This window comes from Somniosus microcephalus, chromosome 4, assembly GCF_052327205.1.
Source record: "Somniosus microcephalus isolate GS21.2 chromosome 4, FLI_Smic_1.0, whole genome shotgun sequence".
Classification (NCBI taxonomy): domain Eukaryota; kingdom Metazoa; phylum Chordata; class Chondrichthyes; order Squaliformes; family Somniosidae; genus Somniosus; species Somniosus microcephalus.
Window position 1 is genome coordinate 162706920 of NC_140990.1, and position 19124 is coordinate 162726043.

Consider the following 19124-nt stretch of genomic DNA (forward strand, 5'->3'; position numbering starts at 1 on the left):
TGGAGGGAGGCTCATTAATAGACTGGCCTGTCTGGAGGGAAGCTCATTAATGGACTGGCCTGTCTGGAGGGAGGCTCATTAATAGACTGGCCTGTCTGGAGGGAGGCTCATTAATAGACTGGCCGGTCTGGAGGGAGGCTCATTAATAGACTGGCCTGTCTGGAGGGAAGCTCATTAATGGACTGGCCTGTCTGGAGGGAGGCTCATTAATAGACTGGCCGGTCTGGAGGGAGGCTCATTAATAGACTGGCCTGTCTGGAGGGAGGCTCATTAATGGACTGGCCTGTCTGGAGGGAGGCTCAAAATAGACTGGCCTGTCTGGAGGGAGGCTCATTAATAGACTGGCCTGTCTGGAGGGAGGCTCATTAATGGACTGGTCTGTCTGGAGGGAGGCTCATTAATAGACTGGCCTGTCTGGAGGGAGGCTCATTAATAGACTGGCCTGTCTGGAGGGAGGCTCGTTAATAGACTGGCCTGTCTGGAGAGAGGCTCATTAATAGACTGGCCTGTCTGGAGGGAGACTCGTTAATAGGCTGGCCTGTCTGCAGGAAGGCTCGTTAATACACTGGCCTGTCTGGAGGGAGGGTCATTAATAGACTGGCTTGTCTGGAGGGAGGCTCATTAATAGACTGGCCTGTCTGGAGGGAGGCTCATTAATAGACTGGCCTGTCTGGAGGGAGGCTCATTAATAGACTGGCCTGTCTGGAGGGAGGCTCATTAATGGACTGGCCTGTCTGGAGGGAGGCTCATTAATGGACTGGCCTGTCTGGAGGGAAGCTCATTAATAGACTGGCCTGTCTGGAGGGAGGCTCATTAATGGACTGGCCTATCTGGAGGGAGGCTCATTAATAGACTGGCCTGTCTGGAGGGAGGCCCATTAATAGACTGGCCTGTCTGGAGGGTGGCTCATTAATAGACTGGCCTGTCTGGAGGGAGGCTCATTAATGGACTGGCCTGTCTGGAGAGAGGCTCACTAATAGACTGGCCTGTCTGGACAGAGGCTCATTAATAGATTGGCCTGTCTGGAGGGAGGCTCATTAATAGACTGGCCTGTCTGGAGAGGCTCATTAATAGACTGGCCTGTCTGGAGAGAGGCGCATTAATAGATTGGCCTGTCTGGAGGGAGGCTCATTAATAGACTGGCCTGTCTGGAGGGAGGCTCATTAATAGACTGGCCTGTCTGGAGGGAGGCTCATTAATAGACTGGCCTGTCTGGAGGGAGGCTCATTAATAGACTGGCCTGTCTGGAGGGAGGCTCATTAATAGACTGGCCTGTCTGGAGGGAGGCTCATTAATAGACTGGCCTGTCTGGAGGGAGGCTCATTAATAGACTGGCCTGTCTGGAGGGAGGCTCATTAATAGACTGGCCTGTCTGGAGGGAGGCTCATTAATGAACTGGCCTGTCTGGAGGGAGGCTCATTAATAGACTGGCATGTCTGGAAGGAGGCTCATTAATAGACTGGCCTGTCTGGAGGGAGGCTCATTAATAGACTGGCCTGTCTGGAGGGAGGCTCATTAATAGACTGGCCTGTCTGGAGGGAGGCTCATTAATAGACTGGCCTGTCTGGAGGGAGGCTCATTAATAGACTGGCCTGTCTGGAGGGAGGCTCATTAATAGACTGGCCTGTCTGGAGGGAGGCTCATTAATGGACTGGCCTGTCTGGAGGGAGGCCCATTAATAGACTGGCCTGTCTGGAGGGAGGCTCATTAATGGGCTGGCCTGTCTGGAGGGAGGCTCATTAATAGACTGGCCTGTCTGGAGGGAGGCTCATTAATAGACTGGCCTGTCTGGAGGGAGGCTCATTAATGAACTGGCCTGTCTGGAGGGAGGCTCATTAATAGACTGGCATGTCTGGAAGGAGGCTCATTAATAGACTGGCCTGTCTGGAGGGAGGCTCATTAATAGACTGGCCTGTCTGGAGAGAGGCTCATTCATAGACTGGCCTGTCTGGAGGGAGGCTCTTTAATAGACTGGCCTGTCTGGAGGGAGGCTCATTAATAGACTGGCCTGTCTGGAGGGAGGCTCATTAATAGACTGGCCTGTCTGGAGGGAGGCTCATTGATAGACTGGCCTGTCTGGAGGGAGGCTCATTAATAGACTGGCATGTCTGGAGGGAGGCTCATTAATCGACTGGCCTGTCTGGAGGGAGGCTCATTAATGGACTGGCCTGTCTGGAGGGAGGCTCATTAATAGACTGGCCTGTCTGGAGGGAGGCTCATTAATAGACTGGCCTGTCTGGAGGGAGGCTCATTAATAGACTGGCCTGTCTGGAGGGTGGCTCATTAATAGACTGGCCTGTCTGGAGGGAGGCTCTTTAATAGACTGGCCTGTCTGGAGGGAGGCTCATTAATAGACTGGCCTGTCTGGAGGGAGGCTCATTAATAGACTGGCCTGTCTGGAGGGAGGCTCATTGATAGACTGGCCTGTCTGGAGGGAGGCTCATTAATAGACTGGCATGTCTGGAGGGAGGCTCATTAATCGACTGGCCTGTCTGGAGGGAGGCTCATTAATGGACTGGCCTGTCTGGAGGGAGGCTCATTAATAGACTGGCCTGTCTGGAGGGAGGCTCATTAATAGACTGGCCTGTCTGGAGGGAGGCTCATTAATAGACTGGCCTGTCTGGAGGGAGGCTCATTAATAGACTGGCCTGTCTGGAGGGAGGCTCATTAATAGACTGGCCTATTCATTCACAGGATGTGGGCATCGCTGGCATGGCCAATATTTATTGTCCATCCCTAAGTACCCTGGAGAAGGTTGTGGTGAGCCACCTTCTTGAACCACTGCAGTGCATGTGGTGAAGGTCCTCCCACAGTGCTGTTAGGGAGGGAATGCCAGGATTTTGACCTAATGACGATGAAGGAACAGCAATATATTTCCAAGTGAGGATGGTGTGTAACTTGGAAGGGAACTTAGAGGTGGTGGTGTTCCCATGCGCCTGCTACCCTTTTCCTTCTAGGTGGAAGAGGTCGCGGGTTTGGGAGGTGCTGCCGAAGAAGCCTTGGCGAGTTGGTGCAGTGCATCTTGTAGATGGTACACACTGCAGCCACGGTGCGCCAGTGGTGGAGGGAGTGAATGTTTAAGGTGGTGGATGGGGTGCCAATCAAGCAGGCTGCTTTGTCCTGGATGGTGTCGAGCTTCTTGAGTGTTGATGGAGCTGCACTCATCCAGGCAAGTGGAGAGTATTCCATCACACTCCTTACTTGTGCCTTGCAGATGGTGGAAAGGCTTTGTGGAGTCAGGAGGTGAGACACTCGCTGCAGAATACCCAGCCTCTGACCTGGTCTTGCAGCCGCAGTATTTATGTGGCTGGTCCAGTTAAATTTCAGGTCAATGGTGACCCCCCAGGATGTTGATGGTGGGGGATTTGGCAATGGTAATATCACTGAATGTCAAGGGGAGAAATGTTACTTGCCACTTATCAGCTGAAACCTGAATGTTGTCCTGGTATTGCTGCATGCAGGCATGGACTGCTTCATTATCTGAGGAATTGCATTAATAAACTGGTCTGTGTGGAGGGAGGCTCATTAACAGACTGGTCTGTCTGGAGACAGGCTCTTCGTTTTATTCATTCACAGGATGTGGGCATCGATGGTAGGGCCAGCATTTATTGCCCATCCCTAATTGCCCTTGAGAAGGTGGAGGTGAGCTTCCGTCTTCAACCGCTGCCGTCTGTGTGGTGAAGGTATTCCCACAGTGCTGTTAGGGAGTTCCAGGATTTTGACCCAATGACGATGAAGGAATGTCGATATATTTCCAAGTGAGGATAGTGTGTGACTTGGAAGGGAACTTGCAGGTGGTGGTGTTCCCAAGCACCTGCTGCCCTTTTTCTTCTAGGTGGAAGAGGTCGTGGGTTTGGGAGGTGCTGCCGAAGAAGCCTTGGTGAGTTCCTGCTGTGCATCTTGTAGATGGTACACACTGCAGCCACGGTACACCGGTGGTGGAGGGAGTGAATGTTTAAGGTGATGGATGGGTTGCCAATCAAGCTTTGTCCTGGATGGTGTCGAGCTTTTTGAGTGTTGTTGGAGCTGCACTCATCCAGACAGGTGGAAAGTATTAAATTTCACTCCTGACTTGTGCCTTGTAGATGGTGGAAAGCTTTGGGGAGTCAGGAGGTGAGGCACTCGCCGCAGAATATCTAGGCGCTGACCTGGTCTTGTAGCCACAGTATTTATGTGGCTGGTCAGGTTAAGTTTCTGGTCAATGGTGACCCCCCACCCCCCCTGTGATGTTGATGCTGGGGGCTCGGTGATGGTAATGCCATTTAATGTCAATAGGAGGTAGTTACACTTTCTCTTGTTGGAGATGGTCATTGCCTGGCACTTGTGTGGCTCAAGCCTAAATGTTGTCCTGGTCTTGCTGCATGCGGGCTTGGACTGTTTCATTATTTGAGGAGTTGCATTAATAGACTAGTCTGTCCGGAGGGAGGCTCATTAATAGACTGGTCTGGAGGAGTCTCAATTGCAATGGCATATCTAGAAGCTGCTTTACTAATGGACTGGCCCCTTGAGAGGGAAATTCAGTCAGAAGCCTCGATAATGGTGTTACCTAGGCAGCTTATTCCGAACAGTTGGGATTCTCCAATAGAATGCCTGTTACCACATATTTCGCAGCAACAGTAAGTGACAGTGCACATTACCATGTCATATTTCCTGGCACATAGCTGCAATTACTGTGACAAATATTTGATGTTTTAATGAGCCTCCACTAAAGAGGTTTACGATTAATCTGGTAAGCTGTGTGCATTTCCATGCCTGTCACAAAGGCACACTTGTTACCAGTTTACTGTTTGGATAATTATGAAACTCTTTTTAGTTCCCCTCTCCTCTCCTGGAGTGACTGGAGTCTAGTTCATCAAGTGTCTGTCGTCCTCCGATACCTTGTTCAGGTGGGCACTGTTTACGAGTGAAGGGAGATGGCACCATGTGAGAGGGAGCCTCATCCCGACGTCCACACATATGCAGGGTCACCGGATAGCAACCAGGAGTAGGAATAGGGTTGCTAGTCTCCCAGGATTGCCCTGGAGTCTCCAGGAATTAAAGATTATTCTCCAGGACACAGCTGCGAGCAACCCAGGGGAAAAAATCATAGGTGAATTTAAAAAATGGTTTTTTTATGTTCTTTCAACACTTTTTTTATTAGTCATAAAAATATTGGACATGGGGAAAAATGCTCTTTGACTGACAGTCACGAATTATCCAATTGGGTAATGGAGAGTCTGTTCACTTTTCAATTGGATGTTGCTGCAAGGATAGACATGTCGGGCAAACAATGGCGGGAGCGTGGGGGCGGGGCGGTTGGAGGTGATGAAACCTCCAGGAATACGATCAACCAGAGTTGGCAGCACTGTAATTCGGAGCGAGGCATGTGTTTGAATATATAGCAACAGCTGTGGTGAAGGGATGGGCAGAGCCACACACAGGACGCGAGGCAGAAACTTGGTATAGAGAGAGTCATTGACACAGGGTCTGCCCTCAGCAAGTGAATATTTGTCAGTTCTCCATTAACTTCTGTGAGAGGAACCACCTCACAGCCCGCTTGATTGGCACCCCATCCACCACCTTATAAACATTCACTCCCTCCACCACCGGCGTACCGTGGCTACAGTGTGTACCATCTACAATAGGCACTGCAGCAACTCGCCAAGGCTTCTTCGGCAGCTACTCCCAAACCTGCGACCTCTTCCACCGAGGACAAGGGCAGCAGGCGCATGGGAACACCACCACCTCCAACTTCCCCTCCAAGTCACACACCATCCTGACTTAGAAGTATATCGCCGATCCTTCATCGTCGCTGGGTCAAAATCCTGGAACTCCCTACCTAACAGCACTGTGGGAGTACCTTCACCACACGGACTGCAGCGGTTCAAGAAAGCGGCTCACTACCAACTTCTCAAGGGCAATTAGGGATGGGCAATAAATGCTGACCTTGCCAGCGACGCCCATATCCCATAAATTAATTGAAAAAAGCACTGGAATCCTGGCTGTCTCTGCATAAGAAAAAGAGATTGGCATTTATAGAGCAATACAGCCAGCTCATCGCTTCTTTCAGAAGTGTCTCAAAGCACTTCACTTACAATGAGTTACTTCTGATGAGAATTATTGTTGTTATGTCAGCAAACACAGTAGTCAATCATAGAATGATACAACGCAGAAGGAGGCCATTCGGCCCATCGCGCCTGTGCTTGTTCTTTGAAAGAGTGGTCCCAGTTAGTCCCACTGCCCCGCTCTTTCCCTATAGCACAGAAAATCTTTCCTGTTCAAGTATTTCTCTAATTCCTTTTTGAAAGTTACTATTGAATCTGCTTCCACCACCCTTTCAGGCTACGCATTCCAGATCGTAACAACATGCTGCATAAAGAAAATTCTCCTCCTTTCCCCTCTGCTTCTTTTGCCAATTATCTTCAATCTGTGTCCTCTGGTTACTGAGCCTCCTGCCTGTGGAAAGTTTCTCCTTATTTAGTCGATCAAAACCTTTCATAGTCAACAGCAACTGAAGGCGGCTGTGGCAACCTTTACAATAAAGATTTTGCATTTGTGTGAGCAGTAAAGGTAGCGGGGGGGAAGTCATGTCGGCAGTAAAGGGAGGATGGAACAAAATCTTTATATATACAATTGGTCAGCGTTACAATAAAAGAAGTTTAGAATAATAGGTGCCTGGTAGTGAGCTGTGGGGTAATAATAGAGCACTTCTGATGATGTTTTAAAGCAGGAGAATAAAACTCGATCAAGAGAGAAGCCCAACAATGAATTATTTCCTTGTAACTCATTGTCAGCGTTTTTGCTTTAACAAATATGTTTATATTAAGATTATTTTTTTAGTGTTCTTACCGTGTTGAGCAGAGTAGAGACAGCATCATGTAGCCGCAAGTTTATTAAAACTGATTGTGATGTATGAGCTGAAGGTGTACCGAGTCACATGATAGGTCCGATTGTCTCATGGTGGGGCGAGGGGGTTGGGAGGGGAATCAGTATTGGAAAATAAAACACACACTTTTTAAGCAATGCACATAAAGATCTCCTCAGCATCAGTGAAGGAAGTCCCAGGATGCACGTTAACAAGATAGGAATTGGGATTTTATTCCTCTCCAAATATATTCACCGCAAGGAAAGCTGTTTAAGCTGAATTAGAATCTATTGTCTTTGTCAGGATTGCATCAGTGTCAGAGAAATACTATCTTCAGCAGAATTGAGAGTGTGCAAAACAATCACTCATATCTGCTCTCCGTTTATCACCGTAGGACTGTTGACCCAGTGCATATTAAGGCAATCTTGAATCTGTCTCAGATGCTTTAATTCCCTTGCAATGACACAAGTGTTAATTCAATCGTGGAATTTGCATGGTACAGGAAAGGAAAAGGTCAGCAAGCTGGGTGAGGTACTGGAGAGCAGCACAGGTAATTACAACAAACTGTGATTGCCAAGGATCTCACTCATTCTCCCCAGCAGAAATGTCACCCGGTAAATATCAGATCCCTGTTTTCATTTAACCAGACGCGTGTAAGCAACTCTGAAAGTCGAGGTCAAGAAGCCAGGCTCTAGCAGTTAACCCCAAGCAATTAGTGAAACACTTCAGATTCTATTAGTGCGGCATTCCAGATTGATAAAGAAATGCTCGCAAAGTAAAAATAAAGCAAGCAGACAGAGACCCAGTCCATCCCATTGATTACACCTCATCAAAATCTCATTCTTGTGACAGGGTGATTAGTAGGTTAATTTGATGATTTAAAAGGAATCATCACTGAAAAGCTTTAATTTCCATTATTTATTCATCACTTCATTTAATAATCCTATGAGACACAAAACGGGGGTTGGGGAGGATATGAGATGAAGATATGGTGGATGTTACCTAGCATGTTGTGGGAAGGTGGAATGAGCCATCCGGCAGCGCAGTCATGGAAAGTAGGGCCTGTACACCTAGGTACAATTACAGCACAATACCATCCCCCTTTCGGCAAACATTCGTACAGCACAGCATGCAGCAGACAGCGCACAATAGTACCTATCCATCATCTCGATGCAGTCCTGAATACGTGGGCCTGTGCACCTGCAGCACAGCAAAGTTGAAGTCCATTATTCGGGGGGGGGGGGGGGGAGGAGGAATAAAAAAACCGTCATGTTAACAGAGTAATTACAACCTTCGCAATGTTACAGTAACAGTCACAATAATTAAATTACAGCCTTGGATCACATGACACTTCACCTCCATGGGAATCTGCCAGTGAATTTGGAAACACCCCCTTCCCCCATCACTTCCAACCCCTAGTCTTGCAAGTCTAACAAAAATGACAGACTTAACTAAAAGCTTTTTTGACAGCGTACCAAATCAGGGACAATGACAATGTGATCTGTATGGAATGAACTGGTGATTAGGAACAATGGATGCCACTTATGAATTGAATGGTTACCAGCACTGTGTTACAAAACAGTCCCTAGCAACTGTCTTTACTCAAACACAGACAGAGTATGGCATGTAGTAACATACTCAGGGTACTCTCTATCTCCCTGGACTGTGTCGGAAAATAAAACCCAGTCACCAAATAAAGTCATTGGATTGTGGCAGCATGCCTTTCATTCTTATCTGCCATGATGGCCACCACTGGCAAAAATAAAGGAAGGTTCCAGAAAGGGAATAACCCTCTCCGGGATCTCTAGCTGTATTTATTGTAGAAAGTAACACAGGTTGAAGAAAATACCAAAGACGCAGCAGGATTGAGACATCAGCAAATTGCTCGAGGTTGTCTCTCCAGCTTTGTTACTGTCTGTAACACATTGCAGACCATTCCTTATATTAATATTTAATAAGCTGCAGGACATCTATACGTTTCACCTCATTGGCCTGTATCTGACTTCTGCCCCACTAGGTGGCTCTGAACCCAACACAATCCCTTGCATTCAGAGCAGGAGCATTTCAGTTATTGCACTCTGCAATGAGATTGGAAATGTTTGGGTTCTGGTCAACTTTTTTTATTCATTCACGGATGTTCGCGTTGCTGGCAAGGCCAGCATTTATTGCCCATCTCTAATTGCCCTTGAGAAGGTAGTGGTGAGTCTCCTTCTTGAACCGCTGCAGTCTGTGTGGTGAAGGTACTCCCACAGTGCTGTTAGGTAGGGAGTTCCAGGATTTTGACCCAGCGACATATTTCCAAGTCAGGATGGTGTGTGACTTGATGGGGAACTTGGAGGTGGTGGTGTTCCCATACGTCTGCTGCCTTGTCCTTCTAGGTGGTAGAGGTTGTGGGTTTTGGAAGTGCTGTCGAAGAAGCCTTGGCGAGTTGCTGCAGTACATCTTGTACACACTGCAGCCATAGTGGGTTGGTGGTGAAGGGAGTGAATGTTTAAGATGATGGATGGGATGCCAATAAAGCAGGCTGCTTTGTCCTGGATGGTGTTGAGCTTTTTGAGTTTTGTTGGAGCTGCACTCATCCAGGCAAGTGGAGAGTATTCCATCACACTCTTGTCTTGTGCCTTGTAGATGGTGGAAAGGCTTTGAGGAGTCAGGAGGTGAGACACTCGCCGCAGAATACCCAGCCTCTGACCTGCTCTTGTAGCCAGAGTATTTATGTGGCTGGTCCAGTTAAGTTTCTGGTCAATGGTGACCCCTGGGACATTGATGGTGGGGGATTCAACAATGGTAATTCCATTGAATGTCAAGGGGAGGTGGTTAGCCTCTCTTTTGTTGGAGATAGAAATTGCCTGGCACTTGTGTGGTGCGAATGTTACGTGCCTCTTTTCAGCCCAAGCCTGGATGTTCTCCAGAACTTGCTGCATGCAGTCACAGATGGCTTCATTATCTGAATAATTGCGAATGGAACTGAACACTGCAATCATCAGCGAACATCCCCACTTCTGACTTTATGATGGAGGGAAGGTCATTGATGAAGCAGCTGAAGATGGTTCGGCCTAGGACACTGCCCTGAAGAACACCTGCAGCGATGTCCTTGGGCTGAAATGATTGGCCTCCAACAACCACAACTGTCTTCCTCTGTGCTAGGTATGACTCCAGCCAGTGGAGAGTTTTCCCCCTGATTCCCATTGACTTCAATTATACTGGGGCTCCTTGGTGCCACACTCAGTCAAATGCTGCCTTGATGTTAAGGGCAGTCACTCTGCTGATGATTGGGAGTTGGCTGGTGAGGCGGTAATTGGCCAGGTTGGATTTGTCCTGCATTTTGTGGCAGGACATACCTGGGCAATTTTCCACTTTGTCGGGTAGACACCAGTGTTGTAGCTGTATTGGACAGCTTGGCTAGAAGCACGGCTAGTTCTGGAGCACAATACTTCAGCACTACAGCCGGGATGTTGTTGGGGTCCACAGACTTTTCCATGTTGGGTGCACTGAGCCTTTTCTTGATATCATGTGGAGTGAATCGAATTGGCTGAAGACTGGCTTCTGTGATAGTGGGGACCTCAGGAGGAGGCAGAGATGGATCATCCACTTGGCACTTCTGGCTGAAGCTGGTTGTGAATGCTTCAGGCTTGTCTTTTGCACACGTGCTGGGCTCTGCCATCATTGAGGATTGGGATGTTCATGGCGCCTCCTCCTCCCGTTAGTTGTTTAATTGTCCACCAATGAGACCTGGAGTGGTTGGCTTCCGGTCCATGTAGTGAGACTGGGAGCGTTTGGGTTCCGGTCCATGTAGTGAGACAGGGAGCATTTGGGTTCGGGTCCATGTAGTGACACTGGGAGTGTTTGGGTTCAGGTCCATGCAGTGAGACTGGGAGCGTTTGGGTTCCGGTCCATGTAGTGAGACTGGGAGTGTTTGGGTTCCGGTCCATGTAGTGAGACTGGGAGTGTTTGGGTTCTGGTCCATGTAGTGAGACTGGGAGTGTTTGGGTTCGGGTCCATGTAGTGAGACTGGGAGTGTTTGGGTTCTGGTCCATGTAGTGAGACTGGGAGTGTTTGGGTTCTGGTCCATGTAGTGAGGCTGGGAGTGTTTGGGTTCTGGTCCATGTAGTGAGACTGGGAGTGTTTGGGTTCGGGTCCATGTAGTGAGGCTGGGAGTGTTTGGGTTCCGGACCATGTAGTGAACATAAAAACATAAGAAATAGGAGCAGGAGTAGGCCAATCGGCCCCTCGAGCCTGCTCCGCCATTCAATAAGATCATGGCTGATCTGATCCTAACTGCCAATCCACTATCACAGAACCATCTCCTGAATCTAACAGAATTAGACACACGAAATAGGAGCAGGATCAGGCTACACGGCCCCTGGGCCCGCTCCGCTACCCACAGGGCCATGACCGATCCGAACCTAGACTCATGTCCAAATTCCTGCCCGCTCCCCGTAACCCTTAATTCCCTTTACTTCTAGGAAACTGTCTATTTCTGTTTTAAATTTATGTAATGATGTAGCTTCGACAGCTTTTTGGGGCAGCATATTCCATGGACCTACCACCCTCTGAGTGAAGTAGTTCATCCTCATCTCAGTTTTGAAAGAGCAGCCCCTTATTCTAAGACTATGTCCCCTAGTTCTAATTTCACCCATCATCGGGAACATCCTCCCCGCACCCACCTGATCCAACCCCTTCACAATCTTATATGTTTCAATAAGATCGCCTCTCATTCTTCTGAACTCCAATGAGTAGAATCTACTCAACCTCTCCTCATATATCCATCCCCTCGATTAACCGAGTGAACCTTCTTTGTACTGACTCGAGAGCAAGTATGTCTTTTCTTAAGTATGGACACCAAAACTGTACGCAGTATTCCAGGTGCGATCTCACCAATACCTTGTACAACTGAAGCAATACCTCCCTATTTTTATATTCTACCCCCCTAGCAATGAAAGCCAACATTCCATTGGCCTTCTTAATCACTTGCTGCACCTGCATACTAACCTTTTGAGTTTCGTGCACCAGGACCCCCAGATCCATTTTTACTTCAGTACTTTCCAGTTTCTTGCCATTAAGATAATAACTTGCTCTACGATTTTTCCTGCCAAAGTGCATAACCTCACACTTTCCAGTATTGTATTCCATCTGCCAAATCTCTGCCCACTTACTTAGCCTGTCTATGACCCCTTGCAGGTTTTTTATGTCCTCCTCACTCACTACTTTCCCTCCCATCTTAGTATCATCTGCAAACTTTGATATGTTACACTTGGTCCCCTCCTCCAAATCATTAATATAGATTGTAAAGAGTTGGGGACCCAGCACTGACCCCTGCGGAACACCACTAGTTACTGATTGCCAGTCTGAGAATGAACCATTTATCCCAACTCTCTGCCTTCTGTTAGATAGCCAATCCTCTATCCATGCCAGAATGTTACCCCCAATCCCGTGATTTTTTATCTTAAGCAATAATCTTTTGTGTGGCACCTTGTCAAATGCCTTTTGGAAGTCTAAATACATTACGTCCACTTGTTCCCTTTTTTCCACCCTATATGTTACTTCCTCAAAGAACTCCAGCAAATTTGTCAAACATGACTTCCCCTTCATAAAAGCATGAGACTGGAAGTGTTTGGCTTCCGGTCCATGTATTGAGTCTGGGAGTGTTTGGGTTCCGGTTCATGTAGTGAGACTGGGAGTGTTTGGGTTCGGGTCCATGGAGTGAAACTGGGAATGTTTGGGTTCCGGTCCATGTAGTGAGACGGGGAGTGTTTGGGTTCCAGTCCATGTCGTGAGACTGGGAGTGTTTGGGTTCCGGTCCATGTAGTGAGACTGGGAATGTTTGGGTTCGGGTCCATGTAGTGAGACTGGAAGTGTTTGGGTTCCGGTCCATGTAGTGAGACTGGGAGTGTTTGGGTTCCAGTCCATGAAGTGAGACTGGGAGTGTTTGGGTTCCGGTCCATGTAGTGAAACTGGGAGTGTATGGGTTCCGGTCCATTTAGTGAGACTGGGAGTGTTTGGGTTCCGGTCCATGTAGTGAGACTGGAAGTGTTTGGGTTCCGGTCCATGTCGTGAGACTGCGACTGTTTGGGTTCCGGTCCATGTAGTGAGACTGGGAGTGTTTGGGTTCCGGTCCTTGTCGTGAGACTGGGAGTGTTTGGGTTCGGGTCCATGTAGTGAGACTGGGAGTGTTTGGGTTCGGGTCCATGTGGTGAGACTGGGAGTGTTTGGGTTCCGGTCCATGTAGTGAGACTAGGAGTGTTTGGGTTCCGGTCCATGTAGTGAGACTGGGAGTGTTTGGGTTCCGGTCCATGTAGTGAGACTGGGAGTGTTTGGGTTCGGGTCCATGTAGTGAGACTGGGAGTGTTTGGGTTCCAGTCCATGTAGTGAGACTAGGAGTGTTTGGGTTCCGGTCCATGTTGTGAGACTGGGAGTGTTTGGGTTCCAGTCCATGTAGTGAGACATGGAGTGTTTGGGTTCCGGTCCATGCAGTGAGACTGGGAGAGTTTGGGTTCCAGTCCATGCAGTGAGACTGGGAGTGTTTGGGTTCCGGTCCATGTAGTGAGACTGGGAGTGTTTGGGTTCGGGTCCATGTAGTGAGACTGGGAATATTTGGGTTCCGGTCCATGTAGTGAGACAGGGAGTCTTTGGGTTCCGGCCCATGTAGTGAGACTGGGAATGTTTGGGTTCCGGTCCATGTAGTGAGACTGGGAGTGTTTGGGTTCCAGTCCATGTAGTGAGACGGGGAGTGTTTGGGTTCGGGTCCATGTAGTGAGACTGGGAGTGTCTGGGTTCCAGTCCATATAGTGAGACTGGGAGTGTTTGTGTTCCGGTCCATGTCGTGAGACTGGAAGTGTTTGGGTTCCAGTCCATATAGTGAGACTGGGAGTGTTTGTGTTCCGGTCCATGTAGTGACACTGGAAGTGTTTGGGTTCGGGTCCATGTAGTGAGACTGGGAGTGTTTGGGTTCCGGTCCATGCAGTGAGACTGGGAGTGTTTGGGTTCCGGTTCATGCAGTGAGACTGGGAGTGCTTGGGTTTGGGTCCATGTAGTGAGACGGGGAGTGTTTGGGTTCCGGTCCATGTCGTGAGACTGGAAGTGTTTGGGTTCGGGTCCATGGAGTGAGACTGGGAGTGTTTGGGTTCCGGTCCATGTAGTGAGACTGGGAGTGTTCGGGTTTGGGTCCATGTCGTGAGACTGGGAGTGTTTGGGTTCCGGTCCATGTAGTGAGACTGGGAGTGTTTGGGTTCCAGTCCATGTAGTGAGACGGGGAGTGTTTGGGTTCGGGTCCATGTAGTGAGACTGGGAGTGTCTGGGTTCCAGTCCATATAGTGAGACTGGGAGAGTTTGGGTTCGGATCCATGTAGTGAGACTGGGAGTGTCTGGGTTCCAGTCCATATAGTGAGACTGGGAGTGTTTGTGTTCCGGTCCATGTAGTGAGACTGGAAGTGTTTGGGTTCCAGTCCATAAAGTGAGACTGGGAGTGTTTGTGTTCCGGTCCATGTAGTGAGACTGGGAGTGTCTGGGTTCCAGTCCATATAGTGAGACTGGGAGTGTTTGTGTTCCGGTCCATGTAGTGAGACTGGAAGTGTTTGGGTTCCAGTCCATATAGTGAGACTGGGAGTGTTTGTGTTCCGGTCCATGTAGTGACACTGGAAGTGTTTGGATTCGGGTCCATGTAGTGAGACTGGGAGTGTTTGGGTTCCGGTACATGTAGTGAGACTGGGAGTGTTTGGGTTCCGGTTCATGCAGTGAGACTGGGAGTGCTTGGGTTTGGGTCCATGTAGTGAGACGGGGACTGTTTGGGTTCCGGTCCATGTCGTGAGACTGGAAGTGTTTGGGTTCGGGTCCATGTAGTGAGACTGGGAGTGTTTGGGTTCCGGTCCATGTAGTGAGACTGGGAGTGTTTGGGTTCGGGGCCATGTAGTGAGACTGGGAGTGTTTGGGTTCCGGTCCATGTAGTGAGACTGGGAGTGTTTGGGTTCCGGTCCATGTAGTGAGACTGGGAGTGTTTGGGTTCCGGTCCATGTAGTGAGACTGGGAGTGTTTGGGTTCCGGGCCATGTAGTGAGCCTGGGAGTGTTTGGGTTCCGGTCCATGTAGTGAGACTGGGAGTGTTCGGGTTTGGGTCCATGTCGTGAGACTGGGAGTGTTTGGGTTCGGGTCCATGTAGTGAGACTGGGAGTGTTTGGGTTCGAGTCCATGTAGTGAGACTGGGTGTGTTTGGGTTCGAGTCCATGTAGTGAGACTGGGAGTGTTTGGGTTCCGGTCCATGTAGTGAAACTGGGAGTGTTTGGGTTCCGGTCCATGTACTGAGACTGGGAGTGTTTGGGTTCCAGTCCATGTAGTGAGACTGGGAGTGTTTGGGTTCCGGTTCATGCAGTGAGACGTGGAGTGTTTGGGTTCCGGTCCATGTTGTGAGACTGGGACTGTTTGGGTTCCGGTCCATGTAGTGAGACTGGCAGTGATTGGGTTCCGGTCCATGTAGTGAGACTGGGAGTGTTTGGGTTCCGGTTCATGTAGTGAGACGTGGAGTGTTTGGGTTCCGGTCCATGTAGTGAGACTGGGAGTGTTTGGGTTCTGGTCCATGTAGTGAGACTGGGAGTGTTTGGGTTCCGGTTCATGAAGTGAGACGTGGAGTGTTTGGGTTCCGGTCCATGTAGTGAGACGGGGAGTGTTTGGGTTCGGATCCATGTAGTGAGACTGGGAGTGTCTGGGTTCCAGTCCATGTAGTGAGACTGGAAGTGTTTGGGTTCCGGTCCATGTAGTGAGACTGGAAGTGTTTGGGTTCGGGTCCATGTAGTGAGACTGGGAGTGTTTGGGTTCCGGTCCATGAAGTGAGACTGGGAGTGTTTGGGTTCCGGTTCATGCAGTGAGACTGGGAGTGCTTGGGTTTGGGTCCATGTAGTGAGACGGGGAGTGTTTGGGTTCCGGTCCATGTAGTGAGACTGGAAGTGTTTGGGTTCGGGTCCATGTAGTGAGACTGGGAGTGTTTGGGTTCCGGTCCATGCAGTGAGACTGGGAGTGTTTGGGTTCCGGTCCATGTAGTGAGACTGGGAGTGTTTGGGTTCGGGGCCATGTAGTGAGACTGGGAGTGTTTGGGTTCGGGGCCATGTAGTGAGACTGGGAGTGTTTGGGTTCCGGTCCATGTAGTGAGACTGGGAGTGTTTGGGTTCCGGTCCATGTAGTGAGATTGGGAGTGTTCGGGTTTGGGTCCATGTCGTGAGACTGGGAGTGTTTGGGTTCGGGTCCATGTAGTGAGACTGGGAGTGTTTGGGTTCCGGTCCATGTAGTGAGACTGGGAGTGTTTGGGTTCCGGTCCATGCAGTGAGACGTGGAGTGTTTGGGTTCCGGTCCATGTAGTGAGACTGGGACTGTTTGGGTTCCGGTCCATGTAGTGAGACTGGCAGTGATTGGGTTCCGGTCCATGTAGTGAGAGTGGGAGTGTTTGGGTTCCGGTCCATGTAGTGAGACTGGGAGTGTTTGGGTTCCGGTTCATGTAGTGAGACGTGGAGTGTTTGGGTTCCGGTCCATGCAGTGAGACTGGACGTGTTTGGGTTCCGGTCCGTGTAGTGAGACTGGGAGTGTTTGGGTACCGGTCCATGTAGTGAGACGGGGAGTGTTTGGGTTCGGATACATGTAGTGAGACTGGGAGTGTCTGGGTTCCAGTCCATATAGTGAGATTGGGAGTGTTTGGGTTCCGGTCCATGTCGTGAGACTGGAAGTGTTTGGGTTCCGGTCCATGTAGTGAGACTGGGAGTGTTTGGGTTCGGGTCCATGTGGTGAGACTGGGAGTGTCTGGGTTCCGGTCCATATAGTGAGACTGCGACTGTTTGGGTTCTGGTCCATGTAGTGAGACTGGGAGTGTTTGGGTTCCGGTCCATGCAGTGAGACTGGGAGTGTTTGGGTTCCGGTCCATGTAGTGAAACTGGCAGTGTTTGGGTTCGGGTCCATGTAGTGAGACTGGGAGTGTTTGGGTTCGAGTCCATGTAGTGAGACTGGGTGTGTTTGGGTTCGAGTCCATGCAGTGAGACTGGGAGTGTTTGGGTTCCGGTCCATGTAGTGAAACTGGGAGTGTTTGGGTTCCGGTCCATGTACTGAGACTGGGAGTGTTTGGGTTCCAGTCCATGTAGTGAGACTGGGAGTGTTTGGGTTCCGGTTCATGCAGTGAGACGTGGAGTGTTTGGGTTCCGGTCCATGTAGTGAGACTGGGAGTGTTTGGGTACCGGTCCATGTAGTGAGACGGGGAGTGTTTGGGTTCGGATCCATGTAGTGAGACTGGGAGTGTCTGGGTTCCAGTCCATATCGTGAGATTGGGAGTGTTTGGGTTCCGGTCCATGTCGTGAGACTGGAAGTGTTTGGGTTCCGGTCCATGTAGTGAGACTGGGAGTGTTTGGGTTCGGGTCCATGTGGTGAGACTGGGAGTGTCTGGGTTCCGCTCCATATAGTGAGACTGGGAGTGTTTGGGTTCCGGTCCATGTAGTGAGACTGGGAGAGTTTGGGTTCCGGTCCATGTCGTGAGACTGGGAGTGTTTGGGTTCCGGTCCATGTAGTGAGACTGGGAGTGTTTGGGTTCGGGTCCATGTGGTGAGACTGGGAGTGTTTGGGTTCCGGTCCATGTAGTGAGACTGGGAGTGTTTGGGTTCCGGTCCATGTCGTGAGACTGGGAGTGTTTGGGTTCCGGTCCATGTAGTGAGACTGGGAGTGTTTGGGTTCCGGTCCATGTAGTGAGACTGGGAGTGTCTGGGTTCCAGTCCATATAGTGAGACTGGAAGTGTTTGGGTTCCGGTCCATGTAGTGAGACTGGGAGTGTTTGGGTTCCAGTCCATGTAGTGAGACGGGGAGTGTTTGGGTTCGGGTCCATGTAGTGAGACTGGGAGTGTTTGGGTTCCGGTCCATGTCGTGAGACTGGGAGTGTTTGGGTTCCGGTCCATGTCGTGAGACTGGGAGTGTTTGGGTTCGGGTCCATGTAGTGAGACTGGGAGTGTTTGGGTTCCGGTTCATGTAGTGAGACTGGGAGTGTTTGTGTTCCAGTCCATGTAGTGAAACTGGGAGTGTTTGGGTTCCGGTTCATGTAGTGAGACTGGGAGTGTTTCGGTTCCGGTTCATGTAGTGAGACTGGGAGTGTTTGGGTTCGGGTCCATGTCGTGAAACTGGGAGTGTTTGGGTTCCGGTCCATGTAGTGAGACTGGGAGTGTTTGGGTTCCGGTCCATGTAGTGAGACTGGGAGTGTTTGGGTTCCGGTCCATGTAGTGAGACTGGGAGTGTCTGGGTTCCAGTCCATATAGTGAGACTGGAAGTGTTTGGCTTCCGGTCCATGTAGTGAGACGGGGAGTGTTTGGGTTCCGGTCCATGTAGTGAGACTGGGAGTGTTTGGGTTCGGGTCCATGAAGTGAGACTCGGAGTGTTTGGGTTCCGGTCCATGTAGTGAGACTGGGAGTGTTTGGGTTCGGGTCCATGTTGTGAGACTGGGAGTGTTTGGGTTCCGGTTCATGCAGTGAGACTGGGAGTGTTTGGGTTCGGCTCCATGTAGTGAGACTGGGAGTGTTTGGGTTCGGGTCCATGTACTGAGACTGGGAGTGTTTGGGTTCCGGTCCATATAGTGAGACTTGGAGTGTTTGGGTTCGGGTCCATGCAGTGAGACTGGGAGTGTTTGGGTTCGGGTCCATGTTGTGAGACTGCGAGTGTTTGGGTTCCGGTCCATGTAGTGAGACTGGGAGTGTTTGGGGTCAGGTCCATGTAGTGAGACTGGGAGTGTTTGGGTTCCGGTCCATGTAGTGAGACTGGGTGAGTTTGGGTTCCGGTCCATGTTGTGAGACTGGGAGTGTTTGGGTTCCGGTCCATGTAGTGAGACTGGGAGTGTTTGGGTTCGGGTCCATGTCGTGAGACTGGGAGTGTTTGGGTTCCGGTTCATGTAGTGAGACTGGGAGTGTTTGGGTTCGGGTTCATGCAGTGAGACTGGGAGTGTTTGGGTTCCGATCCTTGTAGTGAGACTGGGAGTGTTTGGGTTCAGGTCCTTGTAGTGAGAATGGGAGTATTTGTGTTCCGGTTCATGTAGTGAGACTAGGAGTGTTTGGGTTCCGGTCCATGTCGTGAGACTGGGAGTGTTTGGGTTCGGGTCCATGTCGTGAAACTGGGAGTATTTGTGTTCCGGTTCATGTAGTGAGACTGGGAGTGTTTGGGTTCGCGTCCATGTAGTGAGACTGGGAGTGTTTGGGTTCCGGTCCATGTAGTGAGACTGGGAATGTTTGGGTTCCGGTCCATTTAGTGAAACTGGGAGTGTTTGGGTTCCGGTTCAT

At 49.9% G+C, this 19124-nt stretch overlaps 1 protein-coding gene across 2 annotated transcripts in view; it reads right to left on the bottom strand.

Moving 5' to 3' along the window:
* erbb4b (erb-b2 receptor tyrosine kinase 4b) overlaps positions 1-19124 on the bottom strand; it is a 1694493-nt gene that overhangs the window by 593347 nt on the left and 1082022 nt on the right. For both annotated transcript variants that reach the window (XM_085985415.1, XM_085985416.1), the window contains exon 16: positions 8000-8044. In XM_085985415.1, coding sequence (XP_085841541.1) covers positions 8000-8044 — 45 coding nt within the window. The remainder of the gene's footprint in view (positions 1-7999; positions 8045-19124) is intronic.